Here is a 25,009-nt window from a genome sequence, read left to right on the forward strand (position 1 = left end):
GCGTAGCAGTTTGAAAGAGCAAGTGATATTTAAAGTGTTGGTTTCAAAGGCGCGTGAAGAGGATGCCTGGTCTAAAGAGACGCTGTGATGTCACGGGTATGCTAAGTCATGACTAGTACAAAATTCATGCATTTCAATCATGATGTTGCGAAAATGCATGCAAAGAACAGCAAGGTGCGGGTTCTTTGGCATACAGATGATGCGAGTCCAAAAAGGTGAATTTTGCAATATGATATGGAGGCCAAATCTAGTGAAAGTCTTGAAGTTGGAAAGTGCAGCGAAGGATATAGATTGTGGCGCATACCAAGAATGGTATGGAGTCATATAGTGCATACCTTAAGGCATGGAATGATTTGGCGTAGGCGCATATGATTGAAGAATGAGGCCAAGTCTTGTATAAGTCCTGTTATGTTGCGTGGTGCAACTAAAGTCGGAAAATGAAGGCAAAAGACTATGGCAATGATTAGTATGATCAGTTGGGAGGAATCATTGCTTGCGTGCACTTAGGCGCAAATGATTCAATTGAAATTCAATCCTAATTCAGGGAATTAGCAAGAACAATTTCCAAGATGCATTTGGGTGTTGATATGCGATTGTAGTGGGAGTTGGAACGTATGCGCAATGTGACAACAACAGTGCAAGTCAGTAGGATCAATGACAAGGAAGAAAGCTAAGTGATGGCATATGGTACTAGGCAGAAAGAGTTGGCAAGAATGAGGGACAAACAAGTTTGTTGAATTCTGAGAGTGTCTCAGAAGTGTACAAGGCCGAAGAACAAGTATATTGAGTGTAATTGGTTGCGTTCAATGAGGACGTTGAACAGATTGGGAGGTGGGGGTCTATAACAGGGATGCAAGTGGCGCATAATGATTCTGCGTTACAAAGTTGCAGAACAAGTCAGTGTGCAGCCAGGATGGCACGACACTGTGTAGACTGTCAAGTGCCGAGAATGGTACAACCCCGCAGGTCCAATGAAGTGCAAGAGTGGCATTACATTGTAAATGCATTTGGCTAAGTAATGAAGTTATTGGCCGACACAATGAAGCTTCATTAAGTAGAAGGCAAGACTAGGCCAAAGTTTCAAGATGCAACATGCAACGTGCGAGTTGGCATGTTGGCATGTCCGTGGAATTGAGTTGGCCCAAACTCAAGGATGATGCAAGCATGTATAATATACTAAGGATTAGTCTATGCATTAGTTCAAGGCTGGATAAAGCTTGAATAATGCAAACAAGTTGGTAATGCAAGAGTTGCATTGCTGTTGTCAAGCTAATTGGCGAAGTGAAGCATATATGACGCATGAGTAACTAGAGTGAGCTTAAGGAGCTGGCCTCGATTTTTTAAGCATAAGGATTGTCCGTGCATGAGTTTGGAATGATAAATATGAAGGGCCAAGAGAGATGAACGTTGGTGCTAGACAGAATCTAGTATGGCACAACAAGTGTGCAATACGGCTCAAGTGACGGTTAGGAGTTGGTTATTAGCTTTGCGAGCATGCCAATGAAGTGAGACAATACATAACGGTTATAAAGGAAGTTTATAACCATATGGGGTGTTCATAACCACCAAGAACAGGTGTGGCATCTGTTGGCTTGACAACACAAAAGGTGGCAGTTGGAAAAGAAAGCTGGCGGTTATGAAAACTACCTAACGGGACACATGGCTGTTCCATGCGTGTGCAAGTGTTGTGCATGGTTTTGGATAGTGAGTTTGCTGTATAAACAGTCCTAAGGAGTGAGAAAAATCAGTAGGCTTACATAGGAGAGTTTTGTAGACATGTAGTCTCATACTTGAGAGAATAAAGGCATCACCAAGTGGGCGATGGCCTGTTTGGTCCATGTGATGGAATGTTTTGTATAATCTTCCTTAATGCAATAAAATTGGTTTATTGTGTTAGTTCTTTGTGTTCATTATATTGTTGATCTTGTGTGAAGTGTTGAAGTGCATGGTAGAACCTCTTATGTTTATGGGGGCATGAAGAGTTAGAGAGAAAAAAGAGTAAAGACTTCTGTTGTGCAAAGCCTTTGGAGTGAAGGCAGATGCATACTTTGATGCAAGTATGCCAGGATGAGTACTTGTGGGTGATGGTGAATCACTGAACCATAGAGTATTGTCGGTCATGTCCCATAAAAATTTTAGGCGATTAAATGGGCGTGTGACACCTAGCATGACATGTAGCGAAATCATAAAATTGCAACTAAAAAGAAATTCTTTCAGTGACACGTTTCCCTTTACAAAATCCCACGGTGTTACTCCATCACCTTAACCACCTGGAGCAAAACTTCTCTCACTTTCGCTTCCTATTCTTAAGATACTTCAGTGACTTGATATATTCAAAGTATAGGCGCCAATGGTGAACCGACATGTGCCAATGTCTAACAATTAAATATATTTTTATTTTTTTACAATAACTAACCGAAGTGTAACCTAATTGTTAATCAGGGAGCATGTATTTTACTTGGGATAAGGGGTAGGATTCGTTGACATGGTTATATTGACATAATATTCATATTTTAACGTCATTTTTTTACTGAGCCCAATCGAGAATGAATTTGAAGCTAATTTTTTGATGACATGTTCTTCTTATTAGTCTCTACGTTCCAACAAAAAGTGAGAGCGTTCCGAGATGTATAATCCACTATCTACGATTTTGAATATCAGCCGTTGAAGATTAAGGGTTGAAATTAAAATTTGTGGAAGGTGGAGTTTCATAATTCGGAACACTCTCATTTGTGGTATGAATGTAGAGTTTTACGTGAGGAATATGTCCCCAAAATATTAGATTCAAATCCATCGTCGTTTAGATTTAGTAGAAAAAAAGGTGCCGCCATGTGAAGATTATGTCATGATAACCATGTCAACGGATCCTACCCCTTTTACTTGTCACGATATTTAGGAGTTTGTTTTCATAAAATGAATTTACCTGGATACCGTTATGGCCAGAATTACAAAAATACCATTTTCATCAAATTACAAAAATACCCATTTGGTAAAAGATGAAAATTTCCTTGAAATTGGGACGAATATTATAAAACAGACATAAAAGTGTGTTTATCAAATATCCCAAACTTATTATTTGTTAGTTCTCCAGTAAATTTAATCTAGAAAATGAAATCCTAACTCAGTGTCGCAGTCATCGCGATTGCACGAGGTCATTTGATTTGACTAAAGGAAATGACATAAAGTCACAATACTAGGTTTCATAATAAGTTAAATATGATTTTAAACAACTTCAAGACGAATAAAAGTTTAAAGTTTTGACGTAAGAAGACTGGTCGTTTTGAGAAATTTTTGACTTCCCATCAGGTCAACAATGGTCTGCCAAATGTTGATTTGATTTATAATCTTACACAAGTGTCTAGAACACACAGGGGACACAGTTTAAATAGTTTAGACAACTTACAGACTTGGAATGAATAAGGTCAGGTAAATGAAAAGATTGAAACGTGTCCCGTAACTTCAAAATCATTAAGATTAATTGAAGTTAAACAGTTGAGGAACATGTGAAGATATAATGAATTCCTTGTTCATTTTACTTATAAAACAACAGATAAACAAGAGTACAAAGAGTAACAGGAACTGCAAGGGTTGAAAAAATTGAAACACATCAAGATGGTTTCCGAGCATTATATAATGCCTAGATATTCTAAGATATCTTTTACCAAGATTATGTGATGGCGAGACAAGCAGTTGCGCCGAATTCAACCATCCTCCTTGCCTCAAGAATTGCAAATTTGAAATAAATCATCATTGGTACTACGGAGGGAGTATATTCAATGTACATTATTTAGGATAGGTTTGACTTAAAAAAATTATAAATTAACGTCAACAATTTGACTGAATTCGGTTACAATGACATTATAATTCGGTTACAATGACAGTGATGGAATCAGACATTTAAAATCTGACAGTGGTGGAATCAGTTGTGGTTTTATAAATGATCCATCTAAAGAAATTGGGCTGATAGAGTTTATCACTTTGTTCATAATGTTTTCTCCAACTTCTTGGTCATCTAATCAAATACTCTACCTTTTTTTTTGAAGCATAATACTCTACCTTTTGTTGAATTTGTACAATGTATAACAAAAAAAACTTTCCTCTCAGTTGTTCTAATACTTAGCTAGGTATTCAGCAAAACATAGGCTAATGTTGGGTGCAATAAATCGATAAAGCTAATGATATGCTTAACTTACAAATTTATAATAGCAATAAGACACCTGAAAAATTGACTGAAGTTACAACTCCAACGTGATTTCCACTAGTAGTCAACTTGCACCTTACCGAAGCATCTTCACCAAAATTGAGTTTTAAACTTTGAACATTCGTATCCTGTTTGAATATTGGAAATGCTATTATGAGTCTCGGTTTATGCCGCAGTCTACGCCCAAGATGATGTGGCATGGTGATGTGTATCCGATCACGTGAAAGTCATTCTCTCACCTAGGAATCCTTTTATTTATTCGTTATTTTTCACTCTTCTCTAACTCCTTCTCCATAGAAGTATAAACTAGGGGTGCACATATCCTACCCATACCCGCCAATACTATTCTATCCGCCAATGTTTTAACCGTATCCTATCCTATCCATTATTTGGCGGGTAGGGTGACGGTTAAAAGATTTTTTACCCGCCGTTAAATGGGTAGGGTGACGGGTAAAGTTCGAAATTATCCTACCCTACCCGCTTACCCGCCTTATATTTAGAAGACAAAATAACCCTTCTAATGTTTTTTTCTCCTGCACATTTTTTCGTTGTTTTTAAAGATATCAGGGGTAAAATATAAAGACCCTTTTGTTCATCTTTCTTCAGAGAACTCAACCCCAAATCGAACCATTCACCACAAACTCGTTCTGCTTCTTCTCTTCATTCTCGAGAAAATCCCACAGATCCAACCTCTGCTATCACAATCAAAGACTAATCCCAACCTCTTCTCCAAATTAAAACCCATGTATCCGATCTAACAGAAAACCCCTCTTTTGTAATCCTAGATTTAGGTTATTTGTTCCTAAAACCAAACTCTCATCAAAGTTTAGTTTACTTATTCATATTCATACGCAAACACCTCTCATCATCGATTTCAAAACCTAATCATAACTGCATCTTTGAATCAAACTCCATCTCAGAATTAGAACCATAATCCTTTAACATCCCCTAATTTTTGTAACCCTAGATACAGTTCATTATTCTCCTGAAATTGAAGCAAACCCTCATCTCATACTCGATATAGATGAAAGTACAAGAAGAAGACTTCACCAGGTATAAACCCAATTTTGTTTTACTTTTTTTTTTATTTTTTTATTATCATTGCATGATTTTATTTTGCTGTTATTGCTTGAATCTGTAAAGATTTTGCAAATTTTCCTTTTGTTTGATGTATTTGATGGAGTCATAAAGCATGGATTTTATTTGATTTCAGCTTCGGTTCTATTTTATATCTCCATGGTTTCTTGAATTCAAACTCCCCAAAAAGTGAAATCGATTTATTGATGTTGTTGTTGTTACCTCCGAATCTAGTAATTCTTGGCGTGTTAAAACTAGTGTTTGATGACTTCGTGGTGTTTTTAAACTAGGGTTTACATCCGTTTCCAAGGGCTTTCCTCTACTTTCTTCATATGAGTAATCAGTTGAGTAATAAGATCTAGGAATTTAGTTGAGAAATTAACATGCATGTTAACCGATTGATGAATTTCTCATAGAAATTTAGTTTGTTCCACATGGGGGACGAGTTTCAAATGAAATCTCATCAAATAAGCACTACACATTTATTTCACATCTAGGTAGCTTACTCATCAACCATGAAATTGGACTAAGTTACTCAGTGCTGGACTAAGTTATTTGACGTGTCAGCAGAGAGCAATGTTACCGCTAACAAATCATCTTTAACCATATGTGGTAGTTCTTTTACTTGGTTTCCCTCAATTTCCTATTTTTATGTGCGGATCTTGTTTTGATGTTTTGTTACACCAAATGGAATTATTTTGTTTTGTATGTCTGAAATCTGTTTCGCTTTTCATCCATGGGTATGGATCCATGTTTTGCCGTTCGCCGATTCACTTTAGGGTGCTAAAAATTCACGCCCCAGTTAGTGGTAGTTGTTTTATGGTTACCTAGAACTTGATAAATTTGTTTCCATTTTCATCCAGGGGTTAGAACGGATGTGTGATTTGTACTCTTTTTGGGATATAGAAAACATGGTGTGTGCTGATTATTGCATGATCAGGCATTCTCCCATTGTAGGATGGTGTTGTATTAACCTTATTAGCTACCACTTTCATTCCCTTGCTAGGATGTTTAATGTTTTCTACACCATTGCCATTGTATATTTTGATCTCACATCAATCTTCAAATGTTTAACATTTTAAGGTCTGTTTACTTGATACTCTGTTTATCTTCAATGGCCAAAGGCCCAAAGGTAGGAATTAGTGACTTTATGATGATTTAGAAGTCAGTTGTAATTTTCCAATTTTTAATGTAACTCGATATGAAATCGGTTTTAGTCTTTTAAGTGGATTCTTTTAACTGGTAAATTTTTTGAAATATAAATTTACTTAACTTATAGAGAACAAAAATGGTTGCAGAAGTGACTGGTGAGGAAGCATGGTTGAGATTACAGAAGTGATGTCAACGAGACCTCCTATTCCCTCTCAAGCTGCATCTAAATCTGCGCAACAAAGGGTCGGTGTTGTTATATCTCCGCCACCTCCACCTCCACCAGCTTCTCAACCTGAGGTCAAGGAAAGTATGAAGCGGAACAGAACATCTTATGGTCAACTGTTGCCCTGATTTATTGTTTGGTGCAGATGAATGAAATTGAATTGTAACTGGAATGAAGGAATCTATGAATTTGTGTCAGTTGAGAAACTACAGGGTATGAAGAGGTGGTGCAGTTGCTGATGAACTGGAATTGGAGGTTGTGTTGGTGGTAGTAAACGGTTATACCCGCCACCCTACCCTACCCGCCAGAGAATGGGTTGGGTAGAATCTTACCCGTTTAATGGCGGGTAGGGTGGCGGGTAAAAATTTTCTTAACCGCCAGTAAACGGGTAGGGTGGCGGGTATAGTCCATATCCTATCCACCCTACCCGTTGTGCAGCCCTAGTATAAACTATAGAGAACATATGAACTTGAAACCTAGAGGAACAATCAAAAAAATCCCAAGTACAATTGTATAGGGTGGTTAATAGCTAATTTATGTTACTTGTTGATTATTCTCTTTATTAAATTGAAATTATAATTATAAGTGTCCATTGACCAAGACAAACAAGTTGAATGTTGATTTGGTTTTGGACAAAGAGATCTGATGTTTCCATATAGCTTCAATTGGAAAACAATCGTCTCAAATTCAATCGAGCGAAGAATACTTGATCAGAAGAAAGAGAAGAAAATAATAAAAGGTTAAGATTAATGTTCTTCTAAGAAAGGGAAAGTCACAGGGATAAACCACCTCCAACTTCATCTTTTTTTGCTGGTTTTAGTTGGTTTTGCTGTAATCTTTTCACAGACCCACCTTCAATTTTCATCTTTTACATCAAACTCACATTTTTTCTTTTGATGCTAGGCATAGGCCCGTTCTTCCCCTTGGCAGCGTTGCCACCCGCTTAAAACTCGGCCCTCTTAAACCCATGTTAAAGTTAGTATAATTAAAACTCGTCCCTCTTAAACCCATGTTAAAGTTAGTATAATTACGTTTGAGAGGAGACTCGAACTGCTGACCTCCTATTTGAGAGTCAGACTCCTAGCCAATTGGGCTAACCCCACTTAGTTTCAAACCCACATTTTGAATCTCCATTTAAACCCTTAAAAACCAGATATTACCAAACCATTGATTAGCCCTAAATTTAACTTAACCAACCCGTGCCGGAATAAAAATTAGTTTTAAAATAGCATTTCCGTTTGAATATACTGCCAGTGTAAAAAATTAGTTTCCATATAAAATTTCAAAAGCATTTTCAAAATAAAAAACGTTAAACTTTTTTGTGAAATAATTTTTTCTTAATTTTTACTTGTAAGTTTTGCTTATGGAAAAGCAGAACCAGTTTTGGTATCTAAACGCTCTCTTACCTCTGTGACCATGTCGACTGGATCTCGCTTGTAGATCCTAGTTAACAATTCGGGGTACGGGTAGTAGTTCGGGACGTTATACGTACGGGAATTATACGAATTCGGATAGGTCGGATTCGGTCAAAAATCCGGTCAACGGTACGTTGTTCGGACAATAGTTCGGAACGACATACGCACGTGCATATTCATTTTATAAATGTGAGTTCAGCACTTAAAATTCGGCTTACATATATGATAAATTGATAAGTATTGTGACCTTATTACGGGACTAATTTTATTTGTGTATGATTTATAAGATGGAAAAAACATTTTAGCGTGATTATTTAACAAGAAGTAAACAATTTAATCACATAAATGTATTAAAAAATAGTTTATAGACTTTTAAACAAAAATCAACACATAAAACTGGTTAAACAACTATCAATCGAAAATTTTAACTGAATAATTGTATTTAAATATAAAGTATATACAAAAATCAAACAAAGTTCTAGTTCGAAAATACCCTTCGGATTCGGTCAGTTCGGGTATGTTCGCTAATCATCCGTGAAATCGAAATTAGGTTCGGAGTTCAAATAGTTCGGAAATATTATTCGAATTCGGTCAGTTAGAGCGCGAATCATCCGGGAATGATTAGGAGAATTACTAACTAGTTGTAGATAAACGTGCACTGTATGCGGTGGGAGACAGCTAAGCACATTAATGTTTAGTTGGTTTGTTTTTTCCTTTAAACTGTACAATGTCAAAGGACGATTACAATAATTCATTCCCCATAGAAAAAAACAACAGATCTTCTGACTATAATTTTTGTTAGCCTTTCTTTGTTCATCGTTTTACTTGAGAACTACAAATTCATTTCTACAAGCTTCAAACACAATCTCTTCATGTCTAAACTAAGGTGATTCTCTTTGTATCTCTCAAACTACATACTGTTCTATTTCACTTTTTTTTGTTGTTGTTTGTTGTTTCAATGATGATTAGATCTTGATTTCACTTCATATATGTATGCAATCAGATTAGAAGGTAAAGTAGCTATAATTACTGGAGCAGCAAGTGGTATTGGCGAAGCAACAGCGAGGCTATTCGTCGAACATGGTGCGTTCGTTGTAGTTGCAGACATTCAAGACGAATTAGGGGATCAAGTTGTATCTTCAATTGGTAAAGAGAAAGCTAGTTACAAACATTGCGATGTAAGTGTCGAAAAACAAGTTGAAGAAACAGTAGCATTTGCTTTAGAGAAATATGGATCTCTAGATATTGTGTATAGCAATGCAGGTATGGGCGGATCTTTTTCGAGTATCCTTGATTTCAGCTTGGAAGATTTTAACAAGATTATTGCTACAAACGTATCCGGTGCAGCATTAATGATCAAACACGCTGCTCGTGCGATGTTAGACAGAAAAATCCGTGGCTCGATTATATGTACTGCGAGTGTAGCTGCAGTTCAAGCTGGATTTGCACCACACTGTTACACAGCGTCTAAACACGCTGTGCTAGGATTGGTTCAATCAGCTTGTAGCGAACTTGGTGCTTACGGAATAAGGGTGAATTGTATTTCTCCATCTGGAGTTGGAACACCATTAGCCTGTGATATAGGCAAGATTAGTGCAAGGCATGTTGAAGAATATACAGCAAAAATGAGTCTTCTGAAAGGGATTATTTTGAAAGCTAAACACATTGCTGATGCTGCATTGTTTCTTGCATCCGATGATTCGGTTTATCTGAATGGACATAATCTTGTTGTTGATGGCGGATTTACAGTTGCGGCTAGTAGCTTTCCCATTAATGTTAGTTCTGCTACTTCATGATCATAAGAAGCTGCAATATTTCAGCGAAACTGAGGCTTGATTTGCGGGCAATTGAATAAGAGTACCATGTGCATTTTTTTTCCTAGTAATCTGCGATGTCAACTTGTTTCATTATTACGCAATGGGATTGAATATCATTTTTGTTTCTTTTGGCATCTTCTTGTGTCCGACTTCAATGTATCTTTGGAGTTGAAGATTCATGTGACATGTGAATTGAAAAATAAGGTTTTCGATTGTGCCAGGCAAGCTGCAATAAAGGTGCTTAGAGTGGCTGCATCCTAAGAGAGGGCATATCAAAATCTTTATAATCTAGCTCACGGCTCACCCCCTGGTGAGTGTTAGAAAGGGGTAGCGGCGAAGCACTAGCAACACCTGTGAGCATATTTTCCATTCCGATAGGCTTGTCACTGCCTTTCACCAAGTTATTGCTGCTGACAGTATGCCATAGCTACTAACAGAACGGCGGCATATGGCTCTGAAAACAGCATTTAGGAAGATGCTGAAACATGTCAATAGTTAGAATGTTAGATGCAGTAAGATTTTTTACCAATAGCCCGCCAGGCCCATATCAACATGACTTGAGCGCCAAAATATTCTTGAAAGGGAGGAAGGCGGTCTAACAGTTTTTCCAGTCTCTATATATAAAAATCAAAATCCTTTTTTCATCATCAATCGGAAGAAACCCATACGGATAAATCAATTAATTTCTTCTAGAACATTCGAAATTCAAGATTCTCATTTGAAGAACATCTGTCTCAAGTGACAATGGAATCAACAGCTGCAGATAAAGAAGTAAAACGCAAACATGGTGAATTGGATGAAAGTAGCAGTAGTTGTTCTAAAAGAATACGCAAATTTGAAGAAGAAAGTGTTCAAGATGAAAACCCAGAATCGGGTGTTGGTACTATTGGAGATGATGGTGCAGATAAAGAATCTTTATCAGTTCTAAAACGCAAACATGAAAGTAGTAGCAGTTTGGATGATGATGATGAATTAGCTGAAACTAGTGATTCAGATTCTTCTAAAAGAACACGAACATATGAAGAAGGAATTGTTAAAGATGAAGATCAAGAATTGGCTGAAAGTAGTAGTACTCTGCAACATCAAGAAGATAAGAAAGAAGATCAAGAAATGGATAATATTACTACTGAAACAGAGTGCGGTTTCTATGTCAATTTTGTAAGCGATGATGAGAAGGTGATGATGGGAAGTATGACTGGAAGTGCTGAAAGAGATGAATCTACTCAATCTAGTAACGAAAGTGAAGATTGGGTGGAAGAATTGACGACTGGATTCATCAATTTATCGATAATCAAAAGGAAGTGGTAGTACTAGTACTGGTACCAACTGCAACAAGTAGTTCACTGTCAAAAGCTTAAATTCTTTCGATAAATTTAGGGCATTGTAATAGTTTCTTTGGGGTTTTTCATCTTTGATTGTGGCTTTTAGACTGCTGTTCATTAATACTTTTCAGCCGGAAAACATTTTCCAAATCCCTACTCTGAAGTATAAACTGGTTAATTAGCATCTGACAGAATGGTTCATTTCCATTTTGCCATTCTTAAATGCAGATTTGGTTCTGGGTCTTAGTTACACCACTGCCACAGCTATGTACAGATTGGTAAAATGAAGTTAACTGCAGTCGACCAAGGGACATATGCCAAAGGGCAAGCTACACCCATATAAGATCAAACAGACAAACGAGATTTTGGGGGTAAAGATGAAAGAAATTGAAAAACATAGTGTGCTTTTTTACCTAGAAGTTTGTATTGCCAATTTTTATTTTCCTTTGTCCAAAACTCAGCGAAATACTCTAATTCTAATGTAGGAGGATTCGATCCTCTGTTCTCCTGTACTTGTACTCAAAATATGGACCCTCTTAGCCTTTTAGTATGTCTTAGGGGATGGACCAACAAAGTGGAGAAATTTTGATGTCTGCCTCGTTGTACTTGTATTTCTCTAGAAGTACAACTAATAGTCCTACCATACCAACTAACTCAAATAAGCTTTTATCTGTTCGTCACTCACTAACCTTCATTATTGTGTGAAAGATCCATCACATTCTGTCTGATCTCTAAATTCTTTAGGTTAGTTTCAAGATAAAGTTGTATCCATGACGGTACTAGTTCCCTGGAACGACATTCTATGCTTCCTCGTTGTTGTCAGCTCTATTTTTGCTTCCATATGGATGCTCCTGCGCCACGAAGAGAATGACGGTACAAGAAAATGTTTAACGAAATATGAGAGCTTATTGGTTCCTCAACCTGACAAAGACAATGGAAATGTCATCACTTCAGAGTGGACTCAACCGAATCATGTAGGATCCAATCAGTTGTGGACAAGTTGTTGGCGAAATCTCAACCCTGTATGGCTTCTGGTTACACGGTTTTTATCCTTCGTTATTATGGTTCGTGTTCTGGCTTGGGACATCCATCTGCACGGCAAAACAGTGTTTCTGTACTACACCAAGTATGTTTTCCTTTCCCTTGAATCCCTTCTCCTTCATATAGTATTTTGTGACACTACCTGTGCTCTGACTATGCGTTTCCTGAGTGATACATAGGTGGACCTTTGCATTAGTCGTCTTCTATTTTGCGGTACGTGTGTTCTAACATTTCCTATACTTCAGAAGTGAAGTGCAACTTCCCAAACCTAACATTCATTTCTGCATATAGCTTGGCACAATAGCATCGGCACAAGGATGTTGGGAGAACTCGAGGAAACCTGTCAACGAAAACAGTGCAAAAAATAGTTCGGTAAAAACGAGGATGTCAGAGAGTAGTAAATCGAAAACAACCATAAATTTTTCGGCAAACAAAGCCGGAACTACGGTCAAAGTGCAGAGTTACCATGAGCAGGACGGCGTCAAGGAAATAGCTGGCATTTGGGGATATCTGATGCAAACAGTCTATCAGGTTAGCCTGCCCAAACGTTAAGTCAACTAGGTGGCATTGAAATAAGCAATTAACGCCAACCTTTCTCTTGCCAGACTTGTGCAGGAGCTGTGATCCTTACGGATACCATCTTTTGGTTTCTTATAGTCCCATCTCTGGCTGTTGCAGGAATCAAATTGAACCTGGTGAGTCTACTCGATCCCTGTTGAGAAGTATAAGATTCAAAACCTCGTTATCTAGGATATATGTAGCATCTAGCATATCCAATGCAGTAATCCTCCCATGTTTAATGACCTTTGTTTGGCAGTTAATGGGATGCATGCATTCTCTTAACGCCGTGTTTCTTCTCATTGACACTGCTCTCAACAGCCTTGTAAGTATAACAGCCAAACCTGGAGAAGGTTTAAGTTTTCTGTATCTAGTAAAATTCTGATTACGACTTACTTGTTTGTAGCCCTTTCCATGGTTTCGATTTGCATATTTCTTACTCTTCAATTGCTCATATGGCGTTTTCCTGTGGGTTCTTCACGCATGTGGTGTTTCATGGTAAGCTAAACAAAACGAGTTTTCATCTTAGCAGGAGACAAACAAAGCAAAAGTTTTTAATCTTGTCGCTGAATAGGTGGTTTCATTTCTTTTTTCCAGGTGGCCTTACCCATTCCTAGATTTATCAACACCATGGGCACCTGTATGGTAAAATGCTAAATCCCTCTTGAACTTGAGCTCTTCTATATATTCTGCTTTCGCGCTCACTAGAATTTTTATCTACAGGTACTTGTGCCTGGCCCTAATTTACTTCCCTTGCTACGGATTGTATACTGTGATCGTAAAACTAAAGAATGGAGCATTCTCGAAGTGGTTCCCTCGTGCGTTTGTGAGCATACCATAGTGACTTGCTTGCTGTTCATGGCTTGATCAACTATTGTGCATTGATTGGGATTACAACTTTTGTAACCATAGTTGTAACTGTCACATTTGGTAAATGCTAATGGTACTATTGTCGTGAAATTTAAGCTCATAGCTCCAATTCAGTGACCAGTGAGTACACATCAAAGACAATAATCATTCCTGTAATAATGTCCCTCCAATGAAGCAAAGACCCCATATTTGCAATAACCTGTATCAAATTTAAGATAAAAAAAACTTTCTCCATCCACTGTCACTGCCGCTGCCACCTTCAAGAGTGAAGGTAACCACAGTCGACCAAGGGACATATTGAACAAAAGCTATGTAGTCATGAGCCGAAACTTACCAGCTGGAGGAGAATAATGGTGAGTAAGACGATGTAAGTGTATTTGAGCTAACACTGAATGATGAACAGATCTTGTCCTTGTTTTGGATGCCAATTTGAGTTCTAGAATCACTGATCCGCATCCACCAAAACCCTTTGTAGTTGTTGGGCAAGTTTAGTCTCCCTACCAGCTGGGCTAATACAAATAGGTTAGGAACCCTTTTTCTCCTACAGTTGATAGTTAGGTGGTGGGTTAGGAGAAGATCTAATTTATTTATTTTTTGATGTTAGCAACTCCTTTTCTCTTCCAAGAAGGGCTCACAGTTGAATCCAACTTGTACTGAAAACATGGACCCTCTTGCCCTTTTAGTGTCATGGGGATGGACCAAAAAGTATTAGCTCCAAAAACGTGATGCAAACACCAAACCTAATAGTCCATACCAACTGGCTCAACTAAGCTTTTCTTTGTTCATCACTCACTAGTCAACAGCTTAAACACTAACCTTCATCATTGTATGAGAGATTATGATCACATCTAAATTTTTAGGTTAGTTTCATATCCTCTAGAGTTGTATCCATGACAGTACTAATTCACTGGTACGACTTTCTGTGCTTCATCGTTGTTGTCGGTTCTATTTTTGCTGCCATATGGATGCTCCTGCGCCATGAAGAGAATGACGGTACAAGAAAATATTCAACGAAATATGAGAGCTTATTGTTGGTTTCTCAACCTGATGAAGGCAACGGAAACGTCAGTGCAGAGTGGACACAGCCTAATCATGTAGGATCCTGTCAGTTGTGGACAAGTTGTTGGCGAAATCTTAACCCTGTGTGGCTTCTGGTTACACGGCTCTTATCATTCGTTATTATGGCTCGTTTTCTGGCTTGGGATATTCAGGTGCACGGCAAAATTATGTTTCTCTACTACACCGAGTATGTTTTCCTTCTCCTTCATATAATATTTTCTATGCATTTTATATTCACTGCAATAAACACTACTGGTGATCTAATTACGCTTTCTGTGAGTGATATGTAGGTGGACCTTTATATTAGTCATCATCTATTTCGCGGTATGTGTGGCCATCTAACATTCTCTATACTTCTGGATCAATGTGCAAGTTCTCAGTCCTGACATTTGTTTCTGCATATAGCTTGGCACAATAACATCGGCACAAGGATGTTGGGAGAACTCGAGGAAACCTGTGAACGAAAACAATGGAAGAAATAGTTCGGTAGGAACTAATATTGCAGAGAGTAGTAAATCCAAGACAACCATAAGTTTTTGGGCTAACAAAGTCAGAGCTACAGTCAAAGTGCAGAGTTATCATGAGCAGGACGCCGTCAAGGAAATTGCTGGATTTTGGGGATATCTGATGCAAACAGTATATCAGGTTAGCCCGCCTAAACGCTTTTCGAGGAAATAGGTACTTCTTTCCTTAGCGAGCTAACTAGGTGGTTTTGCTTGAAATATGTAACCAATATTTCTCTTGTCAGACTTGTGCAGGAGCCGTGGTCCTTACAGATATTGTCTTCTGGTTTCTTATAGTCCCGTTTCTCTCAATTGAAAGGGTCAAATTGAACCTGGTGAGATTACTCAATCCTTGTTGACAAGTGTAAGATTAAGATATCAAAATGCTGCACACCCTAAACCTAGTTATATAGGAAGTATGTATAATGGCCTAATCAGTCTCCTCTGAGTTCTGCAACATGCAAGAGCTAATTTCGTGTGTAATGGCCTCTGTTTGGCAGTTAATGGGATGTATGCATTCTCTTAACGCTGTGTTTCTTCTCATTGACGCCGCTCTCAACAGCCTTGTAAGTATGACAGTCAAATCTGGAGAAGTTCTACTCCATTTCTAGTCTTCTATATCTTATAATAAAATTGTGATTATGACTTGCTTGTTTGTAGCCCTTTCCATGGTTTCGACTTGCATATTTCGTGCTGTTCACGTCTACATATGTCATTTTCCAATGGGTTCTTCACGCATGTGGTGTTTCATGGTAAGCTAAAGGAAACGCCGTTTCATATTAACAGGAGACGAACAAAGCAAAAGTTTTAATCTTCTTGCTGAATTGGTGGTTTCATTTCTTTTTTCCAGGTGGCCTTACCCATTCCTTGATCTATCAACTCCATGGGCACCTCTATGGTAAAACACTAAATCCATATTGAACTTAAGTTCTATGTATTTCGCATTTGCATGCCAACACTAAGAATTTTATCTACAGGTACTTCTTATTGGCCCTTATTCACATCCCTTGCTACGGGCTGTATGCGCTGATCATAAAACTAAAGAACGGAGAGTTCTCGAAGTGGTTCCCTCGTGCCTTTCTGAGCATACAATAGTGACTTCCTTGCTGTTCATGGCTTGATCAACTATTGCATGTACGTAGAACGAGAGTTCTTGGTATTACTACACTTCACCAATCTATGAGATGAGATGAGATGATATCAGATGCTAATACACAAACAATCATTTATTTTTCTTGTTATCATTGTGCGTACTTGCTATGAGTGTGACTCCAATATGGCAATGGGTTAAATTTGAACCCCAAAATCTAATGTGTAACTCCATATCTACGGATCTAAATAAATTTGCTTATAACCATTCTAGAAGTTGCTTTTTGACTTCTAGAAACATAAAAGTCAGAAGAAAGCATAAAAGTCAGAAGTCAGGTTGAGTATACAATTTTAAAAAGCAGAAAAATTAACTTTTTGTGAAACAAAAATATTTTGTTTCTGACTTCTACTTCTGGAGAAGCAAAAACACAACATGTTTGGATAGCTCATAAAAAATTACTTTCTAACTTCTAAAAGTTAAAAGTTGAAAATTCAGAATGAATTTGGATATTGAATTTCAAAACCACATTTAAAAATCGAAAAGTTAACTTTTTATGAAGCAAAAACATTTTATTTCTGGCTTCCATTTCTGGAGAGGCAGGAGCACATCCTGTTTGGATAGCTTATAAAAAGTTGTTTTTTGATTTCTAAAAGTTAAAAGTCGGAAATAAATTTGGGTATTGAATTTTAAAATGACTTTTAAAAATCGAAAAGTTATCTTTTTGTAAAAAATTCTGATTTTCAATTCTACTTCCACAAAAACAGAAGTACTTTGGCTTCTGGTATAAAATTCTCAAAATGGGTCACATAATTCAAAATGTAGTCAATGGACCAAAACCTGTCATTAGATGGAGCAGCAGCCGTAGATCTGCCTAGTGTCCCCATATTTCCCTGTCCGGTGAGCCAAAACTTACATTCGCTTAACTACTCAAAACAGGTTCCAATAAACCCAGCTAGGAAAATAGGGTTTTGGTTTTGATTGTTCAGATTACACTATGGAAAAATCAGCTTCGAGTTGTACGTTCTGGCTACCCAGGAAGAAACGGTTCTGTGCAAACATCCGAAGCCATGATTCTCAGTAAGACTCGAACCTCTCTCTCAATGTCTCTCCCTCCATTTCATCTTTATGCATTTGTCTTAACCTCTAATCTCCCTCTGTGTAGATTTTGTGGAAATCATAACCCCAAGTTCGAAGCTCAAAGAATCCCTTGCCCACTTGACCCATCTCAGTAAGAACTCTACTTTCTCCCATCTTAGTATACCAAGTGTTTGATAAATTGTCTCAATTAAAATATTTTGGCTTGATGCAAAACCCAATACTGATTCTTACTTTCTTGTTCATTGTCACATATTGTTGTGTGAAAAGTTTAATACTTGGTGAAAATGTTGAAGCACATATCAAAGTCTGCCCATTTATGAAGCAAGCACAGTCTTTGATGCTTCAACCTTTCTACAAAAAAGGTATTAATAGTGGTAGAGAAGAGGATTCTGTGTTGGGAAATGTGGAAGAGGTGGGCACATTAGTTAATGGGTCTGAGGATATTATCACTTCAGTGATGAAAAGGAGTGCTGTGTATAAAATGACTGTGTTTGAGTTTTATGAGCTGATTAGAAAGATTGAGGCGGTTTATGTATCGACATGTTCTGATATAAGAGAGTCATTTAAGGAACCGAAAGCTTGTGGGATATGGATGAACAGAGAAGAAGTAGACAGGTACAGTGTTTATATCTTTGTGTACTTTGAATGCATATGATGTCTATGTAATTATAATCTAATTTCGTGTTAGTAACATCGGTATAGAACATTTCAGGAATGTACCCTTTCAAGAGAAACATGTTCTACAACAAGTCTCAATTCTTGGAAACTTGGAAGAATTTGGGGTGTTGGAGAATCCTATAAAGTTGGACGGTGCCGTGTCATCTGAATATGCTAACAAGAGACCTGCCGTAGTTGAATTTGGAGCCGGTAGAGGATATCTGACCCAAACACTTGCAGATTGTTACAGAATAAAGAAAATACTTTTAGTCGAAAGGAATTCCTACAGGCTTAAGGTTAGTCATGTTCGTCAAGATTGACCTTCTCTCGTTTTATTTTTTTCATTGTTTATTTGTTGCACCCTAGTAGCATAGTATCATCCTGTGAACAAAGAGAGGAACCAAAACCTGAAAAGAATTCCGGCAAACTAAGCAAGAGGCCTCTCGAGGCACAAAATAGCTGACTTGGAGTCTTGGACTCACAAGTCCCATCCTGGGATCCAACTTTGCTTCCCTCTGCTTTCTTAGAATTTCCTTCATGTGATGTGATATCTCAGTTATTCATTATTTATTAGAAGCTGAAATCCATCCCCGACCTTATTTATCTTTCAATTTTGCCTATACTTACAGATCATAATACTTATTTTAATGCTACACCGCTGCACCTGACATCCTTCTGCAATTTTAAAAATCAAAAGTAATGGCCAATGAAGAACAATATCACCATTTTTATTCATAATTTGCCAAATGATCACCGATACGAGAAATTTCAGCAGGAAATGAGGAACGAATTTAAAAAATCATTTTCGCGCATCCACCTACTTAGTTGGAAATATTACGCTGTGCCATAAGTAATCGTGTAGTGTCATGCATTTCTTAAAAGAAACAGTAAGGATTCTGAAGAGATTCAGAGAGTGTAACTGTTTTTTTAACTTTTTATTAGTGCTCTGGTAGGATCTGTAATTTATTCCTAGCTTTTAATTTTTTAAACAAATGTAGGCAGATCGAAGTTTGCGTCAAAAAGAAAGCCTGATATTAGAGCGTTTGAGGATTGACAGTAAGTAAGCTTCTCAGAAACCCGTCGTTTCCAGTAACTTTGTCGTGAACTTCTTAGTTCATCCAAATCAGAAATCTACTATACCAAACTTTCTCAGTCCATTGTTCATTGTTCTTATATCGTGTTTCACACCCAAAATATACTCTGCAGTAGAAGATTTGGACTTGAATGCTGTTGAGTCTTTGAAGGGGATTCCTTACCTTGCTATTGGGAAACATCTTTGTGGGCCTGCAACAGGTGAGTAGTTCTTTTTATGAAAGTATGTCCCCAAAGGCCTAAAGATTCTCAATTATACTGCTTGAAGTTTGTTTTGGTCTTGTTCAGTTGCCTTTCTTTTCTTACGCTTTGCATTTATGTTTCCACTATATTTTTACAAGAATCCTTTATATCAATTTGGTGACTACTAGTTAATACATCCTAACTCCGAAGTATATGAAATGGCAACGTTACGCCTCAATAGTGTCAGGAGTTGGACTCGAGAGAAACCCCATCGTAACCTGTCTCATAGTTATATTTGTCAATAAGTAAGTTAGTGTTCATTATTTATTAATCATTATACAATGTGAATCATTGTTACAGATTTGACGCTGAGATGCTGCCTCCCTAAACAAACTATCGGAGACGTACATTCTACTGATACTTGCAACCTGAGAGGTCTTGCAATTGCAACATGTTGCCATCATCTTTGCCAACATAAACATTACATAAGTAATCTTTTATCCTGCCACCTTGCAGTATAATTTTGGAGGTTTTTTCTTTTGAATTTGGCTGTAGAAATTTCCTAGTGTGTGGATACTCCCAATATGAATGTAACTTAGAATAATGTTTGTATTCTGCAGATAAAAGCTATTTATCAGATTTGGGAATAAAAAAAGACGATTTCCATGCGATTACATGGCTTACCAGCTGGGCAATAGATGCAGATCACGGCTCAGATCTCTCTGATCTGGTGGATCAAGGATTACACTTGAGTTCCATGTAAGCAAACTTGTTTCGTTGATTTTTTTCTCCCCGCTTATCAAAAGTGCTGATTAAACTGTTTGGCTTTTGGTTCAACAGTGAGAAGAAAGCATGTGATGGGGTTGTCAGCGGTGTTGAAGAAATTGTAAAGAGTATGACGGCGATAGAGAGGGCAATACTAGGTTTGAAGTGCAAAGCTATTATCGATATGGGTAGGCTCAAGTGGGTTAAGCAGCTCAATGGCTTCACCTCAGAGCTTGTCAAGTATGTCCCATCTAATATCTCTCCTGAAAACCATTTACTGGTAGCCAAGTACAGATAACACTTGCAAGTCATGTATTCCGAAATCCATTTTTGTCTGTAACATCATCCATATTGTTACAGATTTAGAGGTGTTCTTGTGTGTAAACGAGTATTTACCTAAAATTTATCAATTTAGGTTTGCAGAGCTGACTCCAGCATCCTGCAAAGACCCGAGATTTTCATACATAAACATTGCTATTTGATCCTACTGACCGCAAGTTTTTGAATAAGTAGATCAAATTTTATTGCCGTCTTGTTCTGATCCCGATTGACTTTGATCGGGCTGTTGACAATAAATATTGTTTTAAAATTTCCATCATTCATTTGATGAAATCCCAGACTGAATCTTCCTTGAATTTCTTTTCGGTATGTTTCCTTCATCCGTTCCAGCGTTGCATCCATGAAAGTCTACATTTGTTCCAACTCTTTTGGCCGAGCACATTACCTACTCCATTGAAAATGGTTTTGTAGTTTCTTGCTCCCACTCTAGATACTCTTTGGCCGAGCACTTTACTACCCCATTATCATTGCCACGCAAAGTCGTGTGGGATAGCATTTGTCTTCTTCATTTACTCCACCGCAAAAATCACTATTCCTCCGATCTCTAGAAATGATTCTTGATTGGGTGTTCATTGTATACTTTCTTAGACAACTTGATCTTCGAATCGTTCATGAATATCAGCAAATGTTGTAGATACAGAGTAATCAAACAGAGGGTTTGTTGAAACAGAAGAATTTAAATCGACCTTCTCTTATATTGTCCCTCTTTCTGTGTTTTTGTTCTTGTTTCAGTAATCTTCTTTTGGCTTCAACTAAGCTTAAACGGATTAAGCAAACTTCAAAGAGACGGAGTTGGCACCTGCAAATGGTTGAATATTGGAATCTCATTTTGAAATCAATATCTTCAACTAAGTCTTCTAATAGTGTGACCAAGGAACGATTTGAAGAGTCGGATCAAAGGAGATTTAAAGCTCAAAAGAGCACTTTTATCCTCTTCTTCATGGCAGCAATGTGATGTGAGGCTAGTGGGAATTGAGTCTTGATGATGCATCATCAGTAACTCCGTTAGGACTAGATGGGTTTATTACAATTGCAGCTAAATGTGCCAATTTCTATATGAACAGATAACAGTCCTCCTACATCCTCCATTGTGAGTTGAACAGCCATGAGTTGTTTTTGATATTCCATTAGGTTTTCGGGTTCAACCTCATCAGTAACGTGAAGGGTATATGCAATTACTAACAGAAGAAGATGCCCACAACTTTGGAGAAATTCCAAGTGTAGATTGTTACTTAACCCAAGTCTTCTAATAATGAGATCAAGGAATGAAATGGGAGTTACTGGATTCTCCGTCTTCCATTCAAGTGTTGAAAGAATCAAAAGCTTCTTTCTCTGGACTGTTTTGGCTTCAAATATATTACTACTTGGATTCTTCTACTCGGAAATCTAAGAGAAGTGGAACTTGAGTTTCTTCCGCTAGAGTAGCCATCCATGGGTTCTCTCTTTGATTATGATTTTTTTTGAACTGTTTTTTCTTTTTTTTCGGGACTACTCAAAACACAAATGGTGGGGGACTACTCTCTACTTTTTGGGTGGATATTAGTAGTAATAATGAGTCACCCCTTATCTAAGTTTTTTTTTAATATCAAATTTGCCCTTATTAATTAAATTAGTGTAATGATTAGTGAGATTAAATTAATAAGTTATTTTTTTCAAAAGAAGAATTATTGAGAGGGAGAAGAAGAAGATGAGGGTTTTGGAAAAAAAAAGTTAAGACAACAAGAGTATGATGTTTTGGGTACTCACGGATACTTCAAATTTAGTTAATGGTGCTTGAATTGGCCAAAACATTCCTAAAAATGAACAATTTACAAATTGATTTCGGTTTGGTTAAAAAAGTTCGGTTACAAAATCTGAAGAACAGGTAGCTGAACTCATCTGCATGTGTAGTTCGGCTAATATTTCTGAAAACACAGGTAGTCGAACTCAGCTTTAATGAAGTTTTTTCTTTCAGAGAAAAGTTCAGTTAGGAGAAGAAAATTACGACGTAACCGAACTAGGAGCTCGTCTAGGAAATTTTTTTACGACGTAACCGAACTCAACATGCTGGTGTAGTGTACCTGGATGTACAACTATAGGGTTTGGATCATAATTTGAGTAAGTAAACTCTTGATTCATAATGAACCAAGCTATTCTATTCATAAATCTTCTCATAAGAGTTTCATTACAGGAGATGAGGGTATATAACTCGCGCACTCTCTCTCTCTCTCTCAATATCCGACAGTCACAAACTATTCACGTAGGATAATCTAAACCACCCATTACAATCAACTAGACACAACTAATTACCCACAGATATTCGATATGGGCACCCCTGTGCACATGACATTCCACTCCCCTTGAAAACATCCTTGTCCTCAAGGATGCAGGTGAAACATAACAATTCGAGTGGCTGCAGGACAATGCCAATCTTCGCAATCAAATACGATGCGTGCCATATGCACTAGTGTGATGAGTCGCAGAATCCTTTAAGAGCATATGCATACGCCGGTAGTAGCTATTGCGGTGGTAGACCTGACGAAGATACCCATTGCCTTTGCTGTCCTTTCTAGCAGCACCATCTTTACATTCTTAACACCTGGAATCTTTAGTTGGTTTGAGTGAACAGTCCCCAGGCACCGTGATCAACTGCATTTACCTCGGATGTCCAGTCCATTGTGAGCCATAGATCCTTACTTGCACGGGCCACTGACTTTGACACAGCTAGAGTGTGCATCACAGTTTGTGAGAGTTGTACTGCCTGCTTCCTTCCGTAGAACTCGATCTGGATATAGCCACTTGTCGGTGGGCAAACCAATATGACAGGTGAATAAACCAAAACACCAACACAAACTGCCCATGTGCTTTGACCATCGCAGTATATAAAAACAGTAAAAGAAGCACAGATCTGAATGCAGCACGGCCATTTGTTGCGAAATGGATACGGAAGCATACTCAGACAACTACCACAGAAATTTGCTTCAGTCTTCGCAGCACTAACCCAGAAAAATTCAACATATGCATTTATCCAATTGGGGACAGGAAGAACAGTGACCCGAGTATTAACACCACATTTAGAAGTAACAGCAAAAGAAAAATAACCCTGAGTAGTAAACAGCTTTCCTCTATCATATATCCAGCGAGCAAACTTGAGTAGAAAAAATAGACAGGCAACAACTATTACTTGGTAACTCGTCGGATCCAAGTTTCCAATCATGTGATAACTTCTGAATAGTGGAAAGAAAGTACCTTTTGAAAGTGTAAGCATCAACATAGAGGTATAATCATGAATTCAACAAATTTGGCTGACGAATTGTCAACTTAAAGCAATTGGGAACGGTTTGAATAATCTGGTGATAACACGGCACCATGAAGATGTGAAGGGAAGAAAAAAAAACCCATACAGGAAAATCTTGTACTCCACAATCCAATTGCAACCAATCTGAATTTCCACCTCAAATATCCCACCAACAGTTGCACCTGTAGGAATTGAATTACCCTGAGTATGGGTCGAGTTTCAGTCATACATATGACGGCTGAACTGCTCCAATTCACATATGCAACACTCTCCAGACTTGTAGAATACAATTTGCACTTCCAGCTGAATAAGTTCACTAACCTTGACACAATTGGAGCATGTGTGACAGTGAGTACAAGTTTTATTATCCCCATACTCCCATAGACTCTCATAGTTCGATACCCCACGCACAACCCATGTTGACAGCCAGAAGGTTTGTGTTGAACAAAGTATAAGAAACGAAGACCAGCTGTGGAAAAATGGAGAGATTTCTTCATTTCTTCTTCTTTAATAGCTGCAGATGTAAGCCTTGTACTCGATAAGAAGAAGCCCATCCTTAGAAGTCGAAAATAGATGCTAACAATTACGAGAATAATCCTTATTGAGTAGTCATGGAGTCTAACCAATGTAACATATGAATTGAAAAGTGTAATCACTTGGTGAGACCATGCGGTTGCTGGCCTAAAAACCTCTTCAAGAAGTCGAATAAAACCAACAGCCAAAGACTCAAATTTACAACCCAAAATCGTATCAGGCAAAACATACGTCACCTGGAAAAGAAATATTTCAGTTTCTCACGCCTATCAAGCATTTGATGAAACAATTGATAAACATTCTTAATCTCACACATTAGCTTGCACACAGAAAAATGACTATTCAGTGTTATACTATTTCCCCGTGGCCATTTTGAAAACAGTTGACCACTATCACCACTGTCACCAGTTGTAGCAAACTCTAGGACAATAGAATTTTGAAACAACCATTTCAATCGATACCCATGTCTTGTAATCACCTTGTAAACACAATTTCTATTGCACTCATTCATGAAAATCAACCCAATAAGAACAATCAAGCCAGAACTATGAGTATCAAAACCAATTCTATAAGCATCGGCAAAATTAAAATACCCTCTGCCACGATCAAATACGGAACCAGTGTAAACAAAAGAAGGATAGGAACCAAAAACACCATCATTCCAGCTCCGCAATACGGTCTCAATCATTCTATCCAACCAAATTGTGCCTCTCTTTGATATTTGAACAAACAACAT

At 37.7% G+C, this 25,009-nt stretch overlaps 5 protein-coding genes across 6 annotated transcripts; all 5 read left to right on the forward strand.

The window, feature by feature from the left end:
• The first annotated feature begins 8,810 nt into the window (after positions 1–8,810).
• Positions 8,811–10,019, forward strand: LOC113335002 (short-chain dehydrogenase reductase 3b-like). Its single transcript, XM_026581225.1, has 2 exons — positions 8,811–8,954; positions 9,072–10,019. The coding sequence occupies exons 1-2, from the start codon at positions 8,941–8,943 to the stop codon at positions 9,862–9,864; spliced, it is 807 nt and encodes a 268-aa protein (XP_026437010.1). The 5' UTR covers positions 8,811–8,940; the 3' UTR covers positions 9,865–10,019.
• A 610-nt stretch (positions 10,020–10,629) lies between these two features.
• On the forward strand, positions 10,630–11,193 carry LOC113334634 (histone-lysine N-methyltransferase SETD1A-like). Its single transcript, XM_026580843.1, has one exon. It carries the CDS (start codon positions 10,630–10,632, stop codon positions 11,191–11,193), a length of 564 nt encoding a protein of 187 aa, XP_026436628.1.
• Positions 11,194–11,895: 702 nt separating this feature from the next.
• On the forward strand, positions 11,896–13,834 carry LOC113335003. Its single transcript, XM_026581226.1, has 8 exons — positions 11,896–12,333; positions 12,428–12,461; positions 12,540–12,779; positions 12,854–12,943; positions 13,066–13,131; positions 13,213–13,304; positions 13,404–13,451; positions 13,530–13,834. Exons 1-8 carry the CDS (start codon positions 11,978–11,980, stop codon positions 13,645–13,647), a joined length of 1,044 nt encoding a protein of 347 aa, XP_026437011.1. The 5' UTR covers positions 11,896–11,977; the 3' UTR covers positions 13,648–13,834.
• Positions 13,835–14,320: 486 nt separating this feature from the next.
• Positions 14,321–16,632, forward strand: LOC113334892. The gene is made up of 8 exons (XM_026581112.1): positions 14,321–14,922; positions 15,026–15,059; positions 15,141–15,380; positions 15,484–15,573; positions 15,739–15,804; positions 15,899–15,990; positions 16,089–16,136; positions 16,216–16,632. Exons 1-8 carry the CDS (start codon positions 14,567–14,569, stop codon positions 16,331–16,333), a joined length of 1,044 nt encoding a protein of 347 aa, XP_026436897.1. The 5' UTR covers positions 14,321–14,566; the 3' UTR covers positions 16,334–16,632.
• Positions 16,633–17,168: 536 nt separating this feature from the next.
• On the forward strand, positions 17,169–20,586 carry LOC113334923 (tRNA:m(4)X modification enzyme TRM13-like). 2 transcript variants are annotated; one of them, XM_026581145.1, is made up of 9 exons: positions 17,169–17,405; positions 17,491–17,556; positions 17,694–18,041; positions 18,139–18,379; positions 19,082–19,139; positions 19,290–19,376; positions 19,719–19,847; positions 19,979–20,117; positions 20,199–20,586. In XM_026581145.1, exons 1-9 carry the CDS (start codon positions 17,323–17,325, stop codon positions 20,419–20,421), a joined length of 1,374 nt encoding a protein of 457 aa, XP_026436930.1. In that variant the 5' UTR covers positions 17,169–17,322; the 3' UTR covers positions 20,422–20,586. The 2 variants fall into 2 exon arrangements, with proteins under 2 accessions (XP_026436930.1, XP_026436931.1); XM_026581146.1 differs by having other exon boundaries at positions 17,323–17,405; positions 19,979–20,121; positions 20,199–20,269.
• Positions 20,587–25,009: the final 4,423 nt, after the last annotated feature.

The sequence above is a fragment of the Papaver somniferum genome, unplaced genomic scaffold (genome assembly GCF_003573695.1).
Source record: "Papaver somniferum cultivar HN1 unplaced genomic scaffold, ASM357369v1 unplaced-scaffold_137, whole genome shotgun sequence".
Lineage (NCBI taxonomy): Eukaryota > Viridiplantae > Streptophyta > Magnoliopsida > Ranunculales > Papaveraceae > Papaver > Papaver somniferum.

Coding starts and splice junctions, on each gene's coding strand:
- LOC113334634 (XM_026580843.1), top strand. CDS start 10,630: ATGGAATCAACAGCTGCAGATAAAGAAGTAAAACGCAAACATGGTGAA.
- LOC113334923 (XM_026581145.1), top strand. CDS start 17,323: ATGGAAAAATCAGCTTCGAGTTGTACGTTCTGGCTACCCAGGAAGAAA. Junction 18,042..18,138: donor AACAGAGAAGAAGTAGACAG/GTACAGTGTTTA, acceptor AGAACATTTCAG/GAATGTACCCTTTCAAGAGA. Junction 19,377..19,718: donor TCTTTGTGGGCCTGCAACAG/GTGAGTAGTTCT, acceptor TCATTGTTACAG/ATTTGACGCTGAGATGCTGC.
- LOC113334892 (XM_026581112.1), top strand. CDS start 14,567: ATGACAGTACTAATTCACTGGTACGACTTTCTGTGCTTCATCGTTGTT. Junction 14,923..15,025: donor ATGTTTCTCTACTACACCGA/GTATGTTTTCCT, acceptor AGTGATATGTAG/GTGGACCTTTATATTAGTCA. Junction 16,137..16,215: donor ACTCCATGGGCACCTCTATG/GTAAAACACTAA, acceptor TTTTATCTACAG/GTACTTCTTATTGGCCCTTA.
- LOC113335003 (XM_026581226.1), top strand. CDS start 11,978: ATGACGGTACTAGTTCCCTGGAACGACATTCTATGCTTCCTCGTTGTT. Junction 12,334..12,427: donor GTGTTTCTGTACTACACCAA/GTATGTTTTCCT, acceptor AGTGATACATAG/GTGGACCTTTGCATTAGTCG. Junction 13,452..13,529: donor ACACCATGGGCACCTGTATG/GTAAAATGCTAA, acceptor TTTTATCTACAG/GTACTTGTGCCTGGCCCTAA.